Source organism: Bos javanicus, chromosome 21 (genome assembly GCF_032452875.1).
Source record: "Bos javanicus breed banteng chromosome 21, ARS-OSU_banteng_1.0, whole genome shotgun sequence".
Lineage (NCBI taxonomy): Eukaryota > Metazoa > Chordata > Mammalia > Artiodactyla > Bovidae > Bos > Bos javanicus.
In genome coordinates, this window is record NC_083888.1 from 21,848,642 (window position 1) to 21,867,078 (window position 18,437).

Consider the following 18,437-nt stretch of genomic DNA (forward strand, 5'->3'; position numbering starts at 1 on the left):
GTGAGTTTCCTTCCTGCTCAACATCTAAAGACAAGTAGTGACATGTGTAGTTTCTTCCTGTCCTGCTGCTGCTGCTGCTGCTAAGTCACTTCAGTCGTGTCTGACTCTGTGAGACCCCATAGACAGCAGCCCACCAGGCTCCCCGATCCCTGGGATTCTCCAGGCAAGAACACTGGAGTGGGTTGCCATTTCCTTCTCCAATGCAAAAAAGTGAAAAGTGAAAGTGAAGTCGCTTAGTCGTGTCTGACTCTTCTCGACCCCATGGACTGCAGCCTACCAGGCTCTTCCGTCCATGGATTTTCCAGGCAAGAGTACTGGAGTGGGGTGCCATTGCCTTCTCCATTCTTCCTGTCCTAGAGGCCTTCAATCTCCAGATTGGATAACTCACCTTTGTGGGGTGTATTAGTAAGGAAATCTAGAGCCAATCACCTCTCCTCTGGTGGATATCTGGAGTGGCCATGTGATTTATTTATGTATTATTATTATTTTTTTATTTTGCCGTGCCAAGTCTTAGTTGTGGCATTCAGGATCTTTAATTGTGGCATGCGAACTCTTAGCTGCCGCTTGTGAGATATCTAGTTCCCTAACCAGGGATTGAACCTGGGCCCCCAGTACTAGGAGAGCAGAATTTTAGCCACTGGACCATGAGGGAAGTCCCAGCCATGTGATTCAGACTCAAACAACCAAATACTCTTTTCCTGGTCTTGGAACCTTGAGAGGAAGGCAGGCAAACAGATATGGCTAGGGCCTCACCAGAGCTCATGGAGTGGACAGCCTGGGCTGTTTTTGCTAAGAGATTGTTGCTGTGGTTTGGGGGACTTGACTCCCTTTTCTTGGTTCCTGACTATTTTCAAGCCTGATACTTCTGTTCCCATTTACTCTGTAAGTTCCCTTATATTCTTTCAATAAGTCCCTTTTAAGTTAGCCAGAGTCAGCCTTTGAAGCTTCTAACCAAGAGCACTCACTAGTACAACTAAGCCTCTGTCATCCCTGTGGTTTGGAGGATGGAGAAAAGGAATCACTGGAAGAAGCAACCCTGCTCACTGTACTGGACTTGTTCTGGGCTTGCTCACTATCCAGGCTGGTCTTAGGGCACTGGCGTGGGTACCAGGACCATTATGCCCCAAACTGGACTTAAGTGTGACTTGCTCTCTATCTAAATGTGGGGTAAGTTGACACTGGCCAGCACCAACTTCTCAGAGAATCAGGCATGGCATAGAGATGGCTAGGTCCTAGATTCTCCTGTGACAAGACAGTGCCAGTTTCTTGACCTCATGGGTTGTCTTGGGAGAGAAGCAGAGGGAAATGAACCCTTAGACTACTGGGAAGTTTCAGCTGTATCCCACCTCTCCAAACCCCTTCCCCAACCAAACAAATATCTTCCCTTTCATTGTAAATTTCCATTCCTCGTGGAGATGAAAAAGTGGAGATACAAGCTTTGTTAATACAATATCAAGTCCAGAATTATCATGTTCAGTCATTTTGGAGATCTTGCTTTTTAAGAATTCTGACCACTGCAGAGGTGGTGACTGGGAATTATGCCTGCAGGCACTTAGATTTCTCAGGCCAGCCTGGAGTGGTGCTGTTTGTATGTGATCACTTTGGACTAATAACTCGAGATGCTACCGTACCAGGGACAGAGCATTCAATAACTGAACCTCTCGTTGCATCTTTATACTTAAAGAGGTTAATTAGTGAAAAATGGGTGAAATTCAAATAATCTTTGGAGTGGTGCCGACAGCTTTCCAAGAGTGACATAAAACTCAGAAGCTATAAAAAGACAAGACTGAGAAACTTGACAGCATAGACGTGTCAAATTTCTAAATAAAAAACAAAACAGCAAAAATCGAACAGCATAATGAGAAAAACAGGAGAGGCTTCTGTGACAAACAAAGGAATCCTTTTCTTAATAAGCTAAGAGCTTTTTCCAGGCAGGGATCAGAGTCTCTTATCTCTCCTGCATTGAAAGGCGGGGTCTTTACCACTAGATCCACTTGGGAAGCCCAAAGAGCTTTTACAAGTAAATTCAACTTTAAAAATGGGAAGAAGATATGAAAAATCAGTTCATAGAAAATGAGATTAAAATCACCAATAATCATGAAACATTTCTCAAACACTCATGAAATGAAAATTAAATTTTCATGAAAATGAAATTTAAATAAAAATTAAATGTGGTCATTTGATTGTGCTGCTGCTGCTAAGTCGCTTCAGTCGTGTCCGACTTGATTGTGCATGCTCCCAATAATTGTGTTGTACAAAAATATACCATTGTTCTATCACAGACCATTAATTATTGACCAGACGTATTAATACCACTTTTGTTACGCAAACGTTATTGATCAGAGACGGTTCAATATTCACTAACATAACAAATCAGTGTTAGTTTCTGCAAATATCACCTGGTCAATAATGTTAGGAGTGTCTTTCTCTCTGGCCTTGTATTTCCCCCTTGAATTTCCAGGCAGTTATCCACCTGCTGTCATACATTGATATGACAGGCATTTCTTTAAGAGCACTGTGAAATGAAATATTTCTTGCCATATCGGTGGACAAGAAGTGTCATAGCTATCTGCGATTTTCTCTCTCCAGATGTGAATTTCTGAGCTATGCCAAAAAGCAGCACCACTCCCTACGTGAGGAACTTAAGGAAGTCACGGTCATCAGTGACTGTGCTGTGCTGGACTTGCTCTGTCGTGTCCAACTCTTGACCCCATGGACTGCAGCCAGTCCTCCAATGTCAGCTGGTGAGCCCTAAGGGAAAATGCAGGATGCTGGCCCCAGATAGCTGAGATGCATATGAAAGAAATGACTTCAATGATCCCAAACTCTTGCACCTTCCCATACACAGAAGAGCACTAAATTCCTTAACTTGATATCTGGTTTTTCTTACTGAACAATAATCTTTGTTGTGCAGATTACCTGCTCCCTTCCTTACAAACTTGTATATAGCCTGACTCCCTCTCCCGCCTTCTGGGAGCTGTGTCTTAGGGCTGAGATATTGTCTCCCGGGCTTGGAGTCCTGAACATTCCCAACTGAACAAAAGATTCTCTACTTTCAAGTTGCGACTAATTTTTTAGTGGACAGTGCCAGCCACTGAAACCCCACAAGAGAGGCCAGTCTGTCACTCTCAGCCCCCTAGTGCCGAGACTGGTAATAAGTAAGGCTGGGATAACTATTAATAACGAGGCGACGTGGAGCAGGTGTGCTGGGGGCGGTGACTCCGCCTAGGGCGGTATGATAAGGCAGGTTCCATACAAGAGGAAACACAGGAAAGAATGGGAGGTCCGCGGCAGAAGAGGCGGGACAAATCTCTCCTCCTGACCCAGGAACACCACGTGCGTAAACAAAGGGGTGTCCAGAAGCCAGGTGCGAGCCGGGGGCCGGCTGTGGGAGGGGCGCCGGGCTGGGCGGGAAGGGACTTCTCTGTGCAGATTCTTTTCCTATTCAGGGGCCGCTTTCGGCTGTCGAAGGGCCTAACAAAATTATCTGCCACACAGTTACAGCTGAAAGGGAGCTTCCATCCAACTTTCCCTTTTTATAGACCACTATTTGGAGGACATAAAGAAGTGGAGTGATCTGTCCCAGGTCACAGGTCTGGGGCCCTGACTGCCAGTAGGTGGATTTTCCCGCCTGGGTTCCTCCCGCACTGCGCAGGTTATCAAATCCCCAAACTCTGCTCCCTGGCCCGAGGTCGCAGTCGGCTCGTGGGGACTACATCTCCCACAATGCCTTCGGCCCAGCCTCCCTCCCGCCGCCAGGCTGGGTCCGTATTCGCCAATGGGAAAGCAGAATTTCCAGGGACCGTTCTCGGTGGCCAATGAGCGCGGCGGGGGGGCGGGCCTCTCCCGTCCATTGTTCTCGGTGCCCCTCGGGCTTGAGCCGCTGCGACTCCAGAGGGGCCGGACCGTGCCCGGGGGCGCTTTAGCGCGTGGAGCGACCGAGGAAGTGGCATCCGGTCTCTGGAGAGGTGAGCCCGGAGACAGACAGCCGGAGCCGCGCTGGCCGGGGGAGCAGCCCAAGGCCAGGGGATAACGGGCCTGGAGCCAGGGCGGGCAGCCCTGCTGGGGGAGGGGCGTCGGGGGCCGTGTTCGTGTCCTGCGGGCCCCCGGCTGTCCGAGCTTAGGCGCTAGGTCGGGCTCAGGGAGCCGACCTGAACTCTTCTCCCTAGCGGCGAGCTCCTTGTACATCCAGCCAGGGGCACAGGCTTTAGACTGAAAGGCACAGTGGACGACATCCCGCGCAGCTCATTTTAAAAATGGGGAAACTGAGCTTCTGAGGGGGCGTGTCTGGCCCCAAGTGGGACAACGCTTAAATTGTCTGGGAACGGTTTTCCTGCCCCACCCCCCACCCCCCCACCAAGTTAAGAATTGTGTTATAACTGTTTGTTCTAGCCATTTGGTGAATACAGTTTGAGAGCTCTAGTGTTTCCACTGGCTTTTCTTTTTTCTTCTTTTTAAAAAGTTTTCCCGGGAGTGTTTCTGAGTCTTTATGCTGTAGTGATAATTTTTAAAAATACTTCATTGCCTTTTAGTCTTTGTTTTAAATAACTGCTCTCAACATTTTGTAGAATTTCTATCCAGGTTTTTTTTTTTCCCTTGTGTATGTGTTCATTTTTAAAAGGAATTGGGGTCATACTGTGTCTGTGGTTTTTCTATCTTGCTGGTTTTGTTTTTATTCATTAGTTTTCTTATTAGGATTATCTGAAATCATTAATGATTAATAATTATTGTCAGCATAATTTTTTAAATATTTAAAAATACATACATCAGAGCACATAAATCTTAAATTTCATATGTATGCTCTTATGCAGCCATTGCCAAATCAAGACATAAAACATTTCCAGCTCCTTTGAGCCCCTTCTCAGTAACATTCCCCTACCCCCTACCCCCCCCACAACGCACCCCGCCCCCTCACAAATGTAGCCATTATTACATCATCAGCGTAGTTTTTAGTACATCACTGTATGGATGTGCCATAATTAACCATTCTCCTGCTGCTGGATTTTAAGGTGTCCGTTTTTTTTTTGCAATTAGAAACGGTTGTGTGTCCTTGCAAATATTTAGTAAATTTAGCAAAGATGATTATTTTAAAACATAAATTCCTGAGGGGCCATGTATAATAATGCAGTTGAGATATCTCCTTCCTTTCACTGAGGCTTACAGTGCCTTGACATCTGATCCTTTGTAAATTCTTAAGACGTTCCTTTCAGATTAGTAGGATGGGTGTTCTTATCTGTTTATTAGGTAGTCCATGAGATTGTGTGACTGAGTTGTATGTTAGGTCAAGGTCACTGACTCTGCAGCAAATCTGAACTTAGAGCAGGATAGCTCTGTCCTGGGTTCTTGCAAGGGCTTTGAATTTCTCATACTCATGCTTTGGTCTTTTGGGAAGAAAAACACTGTATTTTGTGCTTGTGATTCGTCTCTTGCCACAGAGATGGTTTCAGGAATAAGCCATTTTTCCTTTAAGAGGGACAGGAAACTTCTCCTGATTTGCGGATGTAAGAATCATTTGGTGGCCTGACCTGGGCTGTTGTGAGTTAGATTGTTTTAGGACCTTTTACTTATTGATCCTAGTTCTCTCTCTCATTCTTAGCCAGACCACTTGTTGAAACTGGAGAAGGGTGCCGTCTTCTCAGGGAGCCTGCCTGGAGAAGACCGAAGGTCAAGATCAGAAGCCTGAGTGATTCCAACCCAAGGACGTGGATGATGGCCTCAGAAGGGCCGAGAGTAACTGCTCCTCGAAGCCCTGTAGTCTGCCTCCCTCAGAAGGAGGACAACCAGGAGGAGGAGGTGGCCACCGTGATCCTGGAGGACGACTCCTGGGTACAGGAAGCTGTGCTGCAGGAAGATGGCCCTGAGACCGAGCCCTTTCCCCAGGGTGCTGGCAAGGGCAGCCCCCATGAGGACGTGGCCGGAGGGCCGCAGGGGGCACTCGGCCGCCTTCGAGAGCTCTGCCGGCGCTGGCTGAGGCCAGAGATGCACACCAAGGAGCAAATGCTGACCGTGCTGCCCCGGGAAATTCAGGCCTGGCTGCAGGAGCATCGGCCCGAGAGTGGCGAGGAGGCGGTGGCCCTGGTGGAGGACTTGACCCAGACCCTTCGGGACAGTGGTGAGATGGAGAGCCTCACAGGGAGAGGGTGGGAGCTCCCTCCCAGCCCAAGATGGAGGGGTGTGGTGTTTGCAGAGGAGGAAATTCAGGTGCATCCCGGAACCGAGTCCCCATCAGCCCATCCCGTCGGTCTGTGTGCAGGTGATCAGCACGCTGTCACCCCAGATGCCCTGGTTGTGTGCAGTGACAGTTCCAGAATTTCAGCATAAGGAATTACTCTTTTAGGTAATAAGAGTAACTTTTAGGGCTTAGAGGACTATTTTTTTTTCCTACTTGGCTGTGCTGGGTCTTCGTTGCTGCTCAGGCTTTTCTGTCGTTGCAGCGAGCGGGGGCTACTCTCCAGTTGTGGTGCACGGGCTTCTCATTGTGGTGGCTTCTCTTGCTGCGGAGTGGGGGCTCTAGGGCACAAGAGCTTTGGTAGTTGTGGCACATGGGCTTAGTCGCTCCGTAGCATGTGGAATGTTCCCGATCAGGAATCAAACCCATATCCCCTGCATTGGCAGGTGGATTCTTTGCCACTGAGCCCCCAGGGAAGCACAGGCCTACCATTGGAGCCACAGGTACATGTTAGCACAGTTGTTTGTGCTGTAGTTGATGGTTGGGAAGCTGATGGAGGTAATGAGGAAAGGGACCGAAGACCCCGGAGACCAGCTCTTGGCACCTGCAGCTGGTTGTGCAGTACACATCCAGATATTTTAAGTTCTAGCAGTTAGATAAACCAAATCCTGTTTTTTTTAAGTGATTATTTTTTGTGAAATCATAATAAATGACGAGTAAGCCAGCTAATAACTAGGGACTTAGTCTCTGGTATAAAGTCATCTTGGGCTCTTAAAAGAGTAATTCCAAACTGGAGCTTTTTGCAACTTAATATATTTGTCTCTGGTTTTATTATTACCTTGTGGGACCCACACATGCCATTTAGCCACCCTGCCTCCTTTCTGGTCTTCAGCTGTAAACTGGGCTGCCTTGATTGCCAAATGTTTACTGCAGATCTGCCTGTGCCCCTGGGCTTCCCGGGTGCTCAGTGGTAAAAAAAATCTGCCTGCCATTGCAGGAGACGTGATCCCTGGGTCGGGAAGATCTCCTGAAGAAGGAAGTGGCAATCCACTCCAGTGTTCTTGCCTAGGAAATCCCATGGACAGAGGAGCCTGGTGGGCTACAGTCCATGGGGTCCCAAGAGTCAGACATGACTTAGAGACTGAACAACAACCACCACCTGTACCCCCAGGACTATTTCAGGACCCATGGGAAACGGCAGCTACCTTTGTGCTGATGAGAACTGCAGAGGTTCAGGGAAAAGGGTTGGAGGGGAGAGGAGAGGCAAGGTCAGTGAAGGCTTTGTGAATGACGTGACCCTTGAGCAGGGGTTGAGCTGGTGGGGGGTTTGGAAAGGTGTGGGGGGAGGGGGAGGTTGTGGCATTCTAGGAGCTGTGCTAAGCAGAGGCCTGGAAGAGTGGACCCCTGTGGGATCATTCGGGTGACCGACTGTAAGGAAGACTGGTGGATTGGAGTGGAAAGTGTGTTTTTAGGAAGTGGTGCGAAGTAGGGTTTGGGGGAAGGGTGGGTGAGGCTTTGGCCTCAGCAGGTTGTAACCTGGGCCCCAGGGGCCGGGGAGGACGCTGAACTCAACGACAGGGTTCAGGTTTTATGCTGGAGGTGGGAGAGCAACTGGGAAGCCGCCTGGACGCTAGGTGTGCAGTGATGGGGTGGGGACAGCAAGGGAAGGGGAGGAGATGGGACACGTGAGAAAGAACTCATGGTAACACCAGCCAGCACTGATGGATCCTCTTTGTGGGCCAAGCAGTATGCCTAGCGTCTTATATGCAAAACTCACATAGATGTCACCACCTTGAGAGATCGGCAGGATTATCATCACCAGGGAAGATAAATGACTCCATTAAGATCATGCCCCCAGTATGAGGCTGAACAAGAATGCCAGCTCAGGGGTCTGAGGACGTGGCTCATGTTCTTAATCGTTTCATCACAAATGAGATGCGAAGTCCTAGTTCTTGGTAGGGTATTGGAAAGAGGGCTACAGATGAGGACTGTAGGTGACTCATCTGTAGGGTCACTAGGTGACCAGAGACTTCCCTGGTGGTCCATTGTTTGAGTCTCTTCGCTTTAAATGCAGGGGCCACAGGTTCAATCCTTGGTCAGGGAACTAGATATTACATGCCGTGAGTGAGAGTTGCTCAGTCGTGTCTGACTCTGCGACCCACCAGGCTCCTCTGTCCATGGAATTCTCTAGGCAAGAATACTGGAGTGAGTTGCCATTTCCTTCTCCTACATGCTGTGAGACATGACCAAAAAAACCTTTTTTTAAGACAAAGGTGACTAATTCAGAGGCATCTAGTCTAGAGGATTCAGAAGACTGGGAAGGGAAGATGGTTTAGGGGCAGAGTTGTAACAATGCCCAGAGACTTGGGAGGTGTGAATAAAGCTGTACTTTGGAGAAGAGGGTGGTCATGGAGGTTCCGCTGTGAGCCCAGGCCTGCACTGAGCACCTTACACCTACATCTCACTAATAATCCCGTGAAGTGTGTGGGACCATCATGTAACAGAGGAGGGGATATGGACATTCAGCAAAGTCAAGCTCTTCTTTGAGAGCTGGTTCGTGGTGGAACCAGGATTCAAACTCCAGTCTGTTTGCTTCCACATGTGTTTGGGGGGATCTCAGAGGTTTTTTTTTTAATATTTATTTTTATTTATTCATTTATTTGGCTGCACTGGCTCTTAGATGTGGCTTGCAGACTCTTACTTGGGGCGTGCAAGATCTAGTTCCCTGACCAGGGACAGAACCTGGGCCCCCTTCATTGGGAAGCCATGGAGTCTTAGCTGGTGGACCACCAGGGAAGTCCCTGCCCCAGGTTTTATTTGAAGCAAAGTCCCAGATGGTCTTTGACCCTGAAAAATAACTTTTAATTTTACTCTTCCTGCTTAAAAAAAGCAAAAGCCTCTCATCCTTTTTAAAAAACCTTGTTTACTTTTCTAGCGGATGTAACAAGTCTGTGATGAATATCAGGCTCTTGAGTCAGAGGCTAAAGAGAGGCCAGAGGGCTGAAGGGCTGAAGAGAAGCCCCTGGGCTATTGTGCAGTCGGAGTCACAGAGCAGGGGGTCACGTCTCACGAGGCATCTCTGACGCAATGACTGGCCCCCACTGTGACCGCCTTCCCCACCTGGCTTGTTGGAGGGGCTTTGTTTCATCTTTCACAGGACATCCCAGATGGAGAATGTCCAGACTGAGCAGCTTGTCAGATTTCTGCCTCTGAGGTCATCTTCGTTGGTTTTCATTTCTTCAGCATGTGTTCCTGACCTGCCTGGTGATTGCTCAGAGGAACCTCTGCAGTGATCTCCATCTCTTGTCAAGCATGTCCTCAAGATAAGACCACTTGACCTCTAGTCTGTTTGTCCAGCCTGGGACCTTTGGTCACATGTTTTACCCAGTACGTTTTTAAGACCTGGTTAGACCATGTTGTTTAATATTTGACTAGCAGGCACCTCTGGGTGTTCCCAGATCAAATATCTTGTCATTTCAGTTGAGACTGGACCTGTATTAATAGTTTTGAAATTTATTTTCCACAGTTCTGGAGACTTTTAAGTCCAAGATCCAAGTGCCATCAGATCTGGTGAGAACCTACTACCTGGCTCACAAACGGATGTTTTTTTTGTTTGTTTGTTTTTGTTTTCTTTTTTTTAACTAATTAATTAACTTGGCTGCATTGGGTCTTAGTTGCAGCACGGAGGATCTTCCTTGCGGTGCACATGTTCTAGTTGTGGCACGTGGGCTCCAGAGCACTCGGGCTCAGTAGTTACGGCTCTCTGGTTTAGTTGCCCCCCTGCATGTGGGATCCTAGGTCCCCAACCAGGGCTTGAATCTGAGTCCTCTGTGTTGCAAGGCAGATTCTTAATTACTGGGCCACCAGGGAAGTCCCTTATATTAATAGTTTATGAGGTAAAGTTCATCTCTCTTTGCGTTTCCCAAGGACATTTTTGATCCCTGTGCATGCATGTTCAGTTGCTCAGTTGTGTCTGACTCTGCGACCCCCAGACACCTCTGTCCATGGAATTCTCCAGGCAAGAATACTGGAGTGGTTTGCTGTGAACTCCATTCCCAGCCCTCATTAAGGCTTTTGCTATTTCACCAGACTGGCAGGAGCCTCCAGAGGGAACATGCTTTCAGCCTCTTCCGCCTGCATGGCAGCTGCTGCAGTCCTACCTGAGCGATGGGGCACTTCTGCTTACACATCCTCTCTAGTCCCCCAGTGTCCCCGGATCAAGCACGACCTCTTTGTTCTGCTCGCACTTGTGGCCCTGTGTGGCCTGACCCAGGTGGCCCCTGGCTGGTCCTCCCCTGATCCCCTCACCACAGCCCTCGCTGCATTCAGATCATGCTGTTCCTTGAACATAGCCTGTGCTTGTAGCTTTCACCTGTGCTGCTGAATCGTGACTTGGAATGGTCTTGTTCCATCCCTGTGTGATGGTCATCCTCTGAGTACACACCTTTGGACACCTACCTGCTCCATAAAGCAGGTGCTTACTTCCGGCCTCTCTTCCCCGTCCCTAGATCTACCACCTAAGAGCATCTCTGTCACCTCTGCTTGAAGTCATTGCCCCTGGAACATTCAGATTCTCCTTCTCTTTTGGCTTTGTATCATATATTGTTTTCAGATTTTTTTTTTTTTTGATGTGGACCATTTTTAAAGTCTTTATGGAACTTGTTACAGTATTATTTCTGTTTTGTTTTGAATTTTTGGTCGCAAGGCACATGGGGTCTTCGTTCCTTGACCAGGGATGGAATCCACACCCCCTGCATTGGAGGGTGAAGTCTTAACCACTGAACCATCAGGGAAGTCTCTTGTTTTCTGTTTGTATCGGTCCTCATCTTATTTTTTCTAGGAATAAAATCCCCAAAGTCAAGGAACCTGTCTTCTTTTCCATTTTTTTTAAAAACAGCACGCAGTACAGTGCCCTACACATAGTGGAGACTCATTGTTGTCGGAGTGAGAAAAATGAATCTTTCCTGTGTGGAGAAACAACTGCTGGGTCAATGAAGGAGGCAGATGGATAGCTTCATCATTCCAGGCTTATCTGCCTTTCCCTTGAGAAAGCCTAGCTAAACTTGTGTTTTAAAACATAATGGGGTCAAGCCCAAAGTTAGCACAATATTCCAAAATCTCAAAAGGGAGACTGGGTAAGACCTGGGAGAATTCTCAGGCTGGGAGGCAAGTCAGGCCAGGCAGCTTAGTACAGCAAGAGAGGACCTATGCCTTTTTTTTTTTTTTTTTTAATATTTAGGTATTTATTTGACTGTACCCAGTTTTGGTTGCAGCACACGGGATCTGTAGTTGCATGAAAACTCTGAGTTGTGGCATGTGGGATCTAGTACCCTGACCAGGGATTGAACCCGGGACCCCTGCATTGGGAGCGCGGAGTCTTAAGCCGCTGGCCACCAGGGAAGCCCCGAGAGCACCTGCTCTTAGGTTTTCACTCTTGGAAGCTCTGTATTAATTCTTTGTTTATATTTAGCAAACTCAATGGGTATTATCATCTTTTATGCTGGTTTTTTTTTTTTTTACGCTGTTGTTAAATACATTTTTATAATTTTATTTATTTATTTGTTTAGGGCTGTGCTGGGTCCCTGTTGCTGTGCAGGCTTCCTCTAGTTGCGGTTCGAGGGCTTCCCATCACAGTGGCTTCTCTTGTTGCAGAGCGCGGGCTCTAGGCATGTGGGCTCAGTAGTTGTGTCTCCCAGGCTCTAGAGCATGGGCTCAGTAGTTGTGGTACACAAGCTTAGTTGCCCCACAGCACATGGAATTATCCCTGGCAAGGGATCGAACCCATGTCCCCTGCATTGGTTGGTGGACTTTTTACGTAAAAACACTGAGCCAGCAGGGAGCCCATACACTCTTGTCAATAAGAAGAGTAGAGAGCAGTGAAGGGTTATAAAGGTATATGTGTTCTTAAAGCCATGATTCTCAGGTTCAGAACAACATCACTTTTAATTCACTTAAATATTTGAAATATATACCACACTGAACTCTTGAGATGTAACGTTATTACTAAACTATTTAGCAGTCATTCATTTAAACTGATAACAGCTCCTTGCTGTTTTTACCAGCACTTCGTCTTTCAAGCAGTCAGAGTTCAGGGGGAACAATGGTCCAAGCCACCTAGGTGCTATCAGGTTCCCACCAGGCTCGCCAAGGCAGCACCCTGATGGGGAGATTCCCACTGGGGCATCAGCTGTATGAGAATTAGAAACCCACTTCTGCATTTCAAACCAGTGGCTCTGACCGTGGTATTGAGACCCAGCGGTATGTCACAGTCAGGTGGGAGGGACCCTTCAAGAATTGTGAGCCTAACACACACTAAAGCACTGATGTCTGTGACCAGTGATCTCGTTCACTTACAGCACATGTACGCTTATCCCCATGTTGACAGCAAATTTCTCCACACTTACTCTATTCTGATATGCTTTCTAGTATGGGATAGAAAGCAGGGGCCTCTGGCTGGGCAGGGGGACACACGTGGCCCTCTGAATTCCATGTGAGCCTAGAGCCTGGGTCAGGGTAGGAAAATGCAAGAACCATTGGTTTAGGATGCGTTGTAATTGTCTACTAACCAATAAGGGTCCTTTGGCAATTCAACAGTATTTGAATGGACAGTGGTCTGACCCTTTTGAAAAAACTAAAAGTGGATCTCTGCTTCCTAACTTACACAGAAATAGAGCCCTGCTTCACAAGTTACACAGAAATAAATTCAGATGAGTTACAGATCTATACTGTAAACCATCTGAAATCACCTATAGGAGAGTATTTTTGGAATCTTGCAGTGGGGTAGGACTTCTTAATCTTAAAACAAGTCATCAAAGCTAGATTGGACTCATGAAAACAAACAAACAAAAGTCCTTTATATTAAAAAGATACTTTGAAGAAAGTTCAAAGCCAGTTCAGAGACTGGGAGGAAATATTTGCAACAAAGCCTGCAGTGTAGCAGATAAGAGTCAAAATCTTGCTCTACAATTCATAAAAAAAAAATTCATAAAAAAATTCATAAAAAAGAGCATCTACAATTCATAAAAAAAGTCAACCCAGTGGAATAAAAGGTAAAAGATATGACCTGGCAATTTAGAAATGAATAAAAACGAATTATATCCATAAGAAAAGACGTTCAACTTTACAGATTACCAGGGAAATACCCATTAAATCGAGATGCTATTCTGTAGCCTGTGAGACCGTCAGAAATGGAATAGTGGGACTTCCCTGGTGACTCAGTGGTTAGGACTTCGCCTTCCAGTGAGTGGAGTGTGGGTTTGATCCCTCGTCTGGGACCTGAGATATTCCACATACCTTAAGGGCAAAAGGCGAAAATATACAATAGAGGCAATATTGTAACACATTCAATAAAGACTTAAAAAATGGTCCCATGTCAAAACAAAAACAAAAAACATTGAATCATGTTTAGAAGAATTCTCTGCCTTTTTGAGCATTGACTTCCTTTCAAACTGATTCCAGAATTCTTCTAGTAAGTAATGTTTTATTTATGTGTTTATTTTTGGCTCTGCTGGGTCTTCATTGCTGTGCAGGCGTTTTCTCTAGTTGCGCGAGTGGGGGCTACTCTCTGGTTGTGGTGCGTGGGCTTGTCACTGCAGTGGCTGCTCTTGTTGCAGAGCACAGGCTCTAGAGCTTGAGAGCTTCCGCAGTTGCAACCCTCGGGGCTCTGGAGCACAGGCTAAATAGATGTAGGGTCTTCCTGGATCCGGCATTGAACCCATGTCTCCCACATGGGCAGGGGATTTCTTCACTGCTGAGCCACCAGGGAAGCCCCTCCCCTTTGGTTTTCTTTTCTCATCATTATAGGAAATTGAGTACAAATTGCACATTTTTCCTCATTGTTTCAGATTTTGAGATCCAGAGTGAAAATTGGGAGAGCTCCAACCAGGACATATTCGAGGACGTCAAGTCCCACGAGATGTTCTCAGACGTGCCTGAAGGGGAAGGCATCCCGCAGTCCGACTGGGAAAGTGACGTGGAGAGAGACTGCAACCCCCAAGGGCCCCGGAGAAACACCCCCAGGAAGGACCGCGGGGTGGTGCCCGCCCCGGGAAGGGAAGCTGGCCAGCTCATCGGCCTCCAGGGCACCTACCTGGGCGAGAAGCCCTACGAGTGTCCCCAGTGCGGGAAAACCTTCAGTCGAAAGTCCCACCTCATCACCCACGAGCGGACCCACACGGGCGAGAAATACTACAAATGCGACGAGTGTGGCAAGAGCTTCAGCGATGGCTCCAACTTCAGCAGGCACCAGACCACGCACACCGGGGAGAAGCCCTACAAGTGCCGGGACTGCGGCAAAAGTTTCAGCCGGAGCGCCAACCTCATCACCCACCAGCGGATCCATACGGGCGAGAAGCCCTTCCGGTGCGCTGAGTGCGGCAAGAGCTTCAGCCGGAGCCCCAACCTCATCGCACACCAGCGGACGCACACGGGCGAGAAGCCCTACTCGTGCCCGGAGTGCGGCAAGAGCTTCGGCAACCGGTCCAGCCTGAACACGCACCAGGGAATCCACACAGGCGAGAAGCCCTACGAGTGCAAGGAGTGCGGCGAGAGCTTCAGCTACAACTCCAACCTCATCAGGCACCAGAGGATCCACACGGGCGAGAAGCCCTACAAGTGTCCCGACTGCGGCCAGAGGTTCAGCCAGAGCTCGGCCCTCATCACCCACCGGAGGACGCACACTGGCGAGAAGCCCTACCAGTGCGGCGAGTGCGGCAAGAGCTTCAGCCGCAGCTCCAACCTGGCCACGCACCGCCGGACCCACCTGGTGGAGAAGCCCTACAAGTGTGGGGAGTGCGGCAAAAGCTTCAGCCAGAGCTCTAGCCTCATCGCCCACCAGGGCACTCACACGGGCGAGAAGCCCTACGAGTGCCGGACGTGCGGGGAGAGCTTCAGCTGGAGCTCCAACCTCCTGAAGCACCAGCGGATCCACACAGGCGAGAAGCCCTACAAGTGCGGGGAGTGCGGGAAGGGCTTCAGCCAGCGCTCCCAGCTGGTGGTGCACCAGCGGACGCACACGGGCGAGAAGCCCTACAAGTGCCTCATGTGCGGCAAGAGCTTCAGCCGGGGCTCCATCCTGGTCATGCACCAGAGAGCCCACCTGGGGGACAAGCCCTACCGCTGTCCCGAGTGCGGCAAGGGCTTCAGCTGGAATTCGGTGCTTATCATCCACCAGCGGATCCACACGGGTGAGAAGCCCTACAAGTGCCCCGAGTGCGGCAAGGGCTTCAGCAACAGTTCCAATTTCATCACCCATCAGCGAACTCACCTGAAGGAGAAGCTGTACTGAAAGGGCAGAGAGGGAGGGAGCATGAGGCACAGGGGGCCCGGGAGAGGGACCAGCCACCCTGCCCCCATGCAGGGATGCGTCTTTAGAGGAGCCGTTCCTCCTGAAGGCTTGTTGCCGGGATCTTAACCCCTGCTCACCCTCACTGCTAGGATCCCGTCACGTCAGAGTCAGAGTCAGACAGCGATAACCAAGCATGGGAACGGAAGCTCAGAAAGTTCAGTCCATTTCCTGTGACATTTCTCGACTCTGTTGGCTCCGTCCCTCCTGAACCTCTGTGCCTCAGTTTCCCCTTTGATAGAACAGGGGGGATAGTTCTCTGTGTGCAACAGAAGCCAGCGGGGCCCTCGTTTCAGAGAGAGGCCCCAGACCTGGTCCTTCTGCTGCCACTGTTGGGGGCTGAGGTCCCTTCACCCGAGCTGCGAGCATCCCAGGCCCCCTGCCTTGGCAGAACTGGCTCTTCCTGCCTCTGGGTCCTGGGTTTGGATCTCCGGTCAAGGCGGAGGGCTTCTCCTGTTCTGAGTCATCCACATGAAGGTAAAGTCCTTTCCTAGAAAGTATCAGGAACATGGAAACACGAGGGAGTCTAGCCAGGAACCTTTCCATTGATAGGAGGTTGCCCAGGACTGCCAGGGAAGGCATGACGGAGAAGCGACGTGTTTACTTTTGTCTCTGCTCACTGTCCTGGGATAAGTCGGCTTCGGGTGGGGGATGCACATACGTTTGCAGAGTTTCAGTTTTCGAGTGTGAGGTGTCATCGGAGCCCCCCGCTGCCCCCCTGGTGGGTGGTGGTTCTGTCTCATTCCGGGTGATCCTCCTGCACTCTGCAGGGTGGCCTTGCATCTTTGCCCACCAGATCCGTGGCCCTGTAATCGCCACCCTGTGTACTTGTCGTTTCTGTCTTACATACGCAGACCTAGAGTTCCATCTGGTAGCGTTTGTGTACAGAGAGCATTCTTTTTAAGGTCGATTTTGAGGCCGCATCGTCTGTCGCCTGAAGAGATCTGGGCTTGAATCAAGAGAAGGTGTCTCCCTTAATCTTGGGACGCTCCTAGGGCTTTGTTCTCGGCCATGAAACAGTCGAGACAGGATGATAGCAGGTGAAGGGGTTTGTTAGGAGGGAAGAGGATGGTAAAAACAGGTTTTTCTCTCCTATGCGTGGGGTCTGCACTCAGAACGCACCTTGGTTTTTACAGGATGGCTGCTCCAAATCACCTAATAAAGTCGAGTCCCATTCTTTTCCCGAGTCTGTCTTTTCACATGTGTTAAAAACCCAAACTTGAGTGTTAGAAAACCTGTGTCTCACTTCCCCATTCCATCCACCCGCTCACCTCCTGCCTCAGACTAGAAGTAGTCCAAGACCTTTAGATTAAAAGGGTCACGTGCTTCAAAGAGCACAGCTTTAAGGCAAACCTGGTCCCAGGTGTTCGACCAGTGCGCACACCTCTCCACTTGCCCTTTGCCATCACTGCATCTAGCCGTCAACTGGCGCCTGGAGCCCCAGCTTTGGTTCCTGTGCCAGATTGCCTCCCCAGGAGGTATCATCTCCATCCAGAATCGACTAAGACACAGGAAGCTTTAGGCAGCAGCAGCTGTTACACCAAACCACTAGGCTGTGAGATCCCCACCGCTGGCTCCATTCCTTCACTTACTGAGAAAACGTACCGAGGGCGTGTGTATCCTCGCTGTGCTGGGTGCTGGGGAGAGGCCGTGAACAAGCAGTTCTGCGCATCGTCATGCTGCTTTACTGGGGGAGAGATTCCCGTCTGTCTGGGAAGAGACAAGGTCTGCCCTGCCTGTAAGGGAGGGGGACCAGGAGGGTTTTCTCAGTGATGCCCTGGAATTTGGGTTGTAGAAGATGGTGGCTCTCTTCAAGTCTCACCTCAAGAAAACAATTGATACTAAGCTTTTTAAACTTTTCTAAGTAAATTTCCTTCTTTATTCCTCCCTACCTGGTAGAGACACAAAATATCCTGGGAATAAAAAGCAAACAAGATTAGCTAGAATTGCAGAATCAATCAGGCAGGAACCAGGTTGGGAAAATGACCAATGGTGGTTTTCTAGAAAGGTTGAGAGCCCCTGGCTTCCTGTCCTGCTTGCAGCTAGAGGGGGTCTGCAGAGGCAGAGAGGGGTCTGTGTGGCAGGTGTGTTGGATGGAAGGACACAGCTTGTTCCCCTAAAAAACATTGAGAAGCCCCCACCCCCTGGGCAGATCCACCTCTGCCAGACGTGTGTCTGTAACAGACCGTCTCCCCTTCAAGGTACATATGTTTAGGGACCAAGTTTTTTTATTACCAGTTTGTTTCTAAGTTCATGAGGACAGCCGTGGGACAATTAAAAGCCCACAAAAGGTTTATTTGCTTTGCTCTCAGTGTGGCCCCACAACGACCACCCTGTACCCTCTGGCCTCTGCTCACCTCCGAGAACCTTGAGCCTGCCTGGTGTGGCCTCCTTCAGCGTCCCGCCCTGAAACCAGCAAACTTCTCTGAACCTTGCCACTTCCTCGCCTCAGGGCTCAGCCTGGAGATGCACTTTCGGTTGTCCACCTGCCGCTCGCCTCCACCTCCCTGCAGAGCTCAGGACCTTGCTCTTCTGCGGTTTTCTCCCTCAATTGCTAGTCTGTCCCTCTCTACTGGCTCCTTCCTGCGACTTCCCTCTAGTGTTCCTAGAGCCTCAGACTCCCAAGTTCAGAACTCACGCCCCCACCTGCCTGCCTCGATCTCCTGTGACCAGCGTGCTGGTGACAGGTGAATTTCCTTTTCGTGAGTAGCACTGCCATCCACTAGGTCTCACCCAACCCAGAAACCTGGGAGTCACCCAAGACTTCTTCCTTCCAATCCCTTAGAGCCATTCGGGAACCAGGCCCTACAGAATTCTTAGCCATTTGGGAATACAAGCGCCCATGGAGTGTCGAGAGCTGGACTGACCTGGCTCTGGGCACACTTGTGCCACTAACCACACACCCTCACTCTTATTATTAGAGAT

At 49.3% G+C, this 18,437-nt stretch overlaps 1 protein-coding gene across 2 annotated transcripts; it reads left to right on the top strand.

Annotated features, from left to right (window-relative positions):
- Window positions 1-3,405: 3,405 nt before the first annotated feature.
- Window positions 3,406-16,692, top strand: ZSCAN2 (zinc finger and SCAN domain containing 2). Of its 2 annotated transcripts, none has more exons than XM_061394008.1 (3): window positions 3,406-3,968; window positions 5,597-6,112; window positions 14,014-16,692. In XM_061394008.1, the coding sequence occupies exons 1-3, from the start codon at window positions 3,779-3,781 to the stop codon at window positions 15,453-15,455; spliced, it is 2,148 nt and encodes a 715-aa protein (XP_061249992.1). In that variant the 5' UTR covers window positions 3,406-3,778; the 3' UTR covers window positions 15,456-16,692. The 2 variants fall into 2 exon arrangements, with proteins under 2 accessions (XP_061249992.1, XP_061249993.1); XM_061394009.1 differs by having other exon boundaries at window positions 3,886-3,968; window positions 5,601-6,112.
- Window positions 16,693-18,437: the final 1,745 nt, after the last annotated feature.

What these genes read in the sequence shown, in the direction of transcription:
- ZSCAN2 (XM_061394008.1), top strand. Translation starts at nt 3,779, where the DNA reads ATGGGAAAGCAGAATTTCCAGGGACCGTTCTCGGTGGCCAATGAGCGC. An exon ending in GGCATCCGGTCTCTGGAGAG is followed by an intron (nt 3,969 to 5,596) that starts GTGAGCCCGGAG and finishes TCTCATTCTTAG; the next exon opens with CCAGACCACTTGTTGAAACT. An exon ending in CCAGACCCTTCGGGACAGTG is followed by an intron (nt 6,113 to 14,013) that starts GTGAGATGGAGA and finishes TCATTGTTTCAG; the next exon opens with ATTTTGAGATCCAGAGTGAA.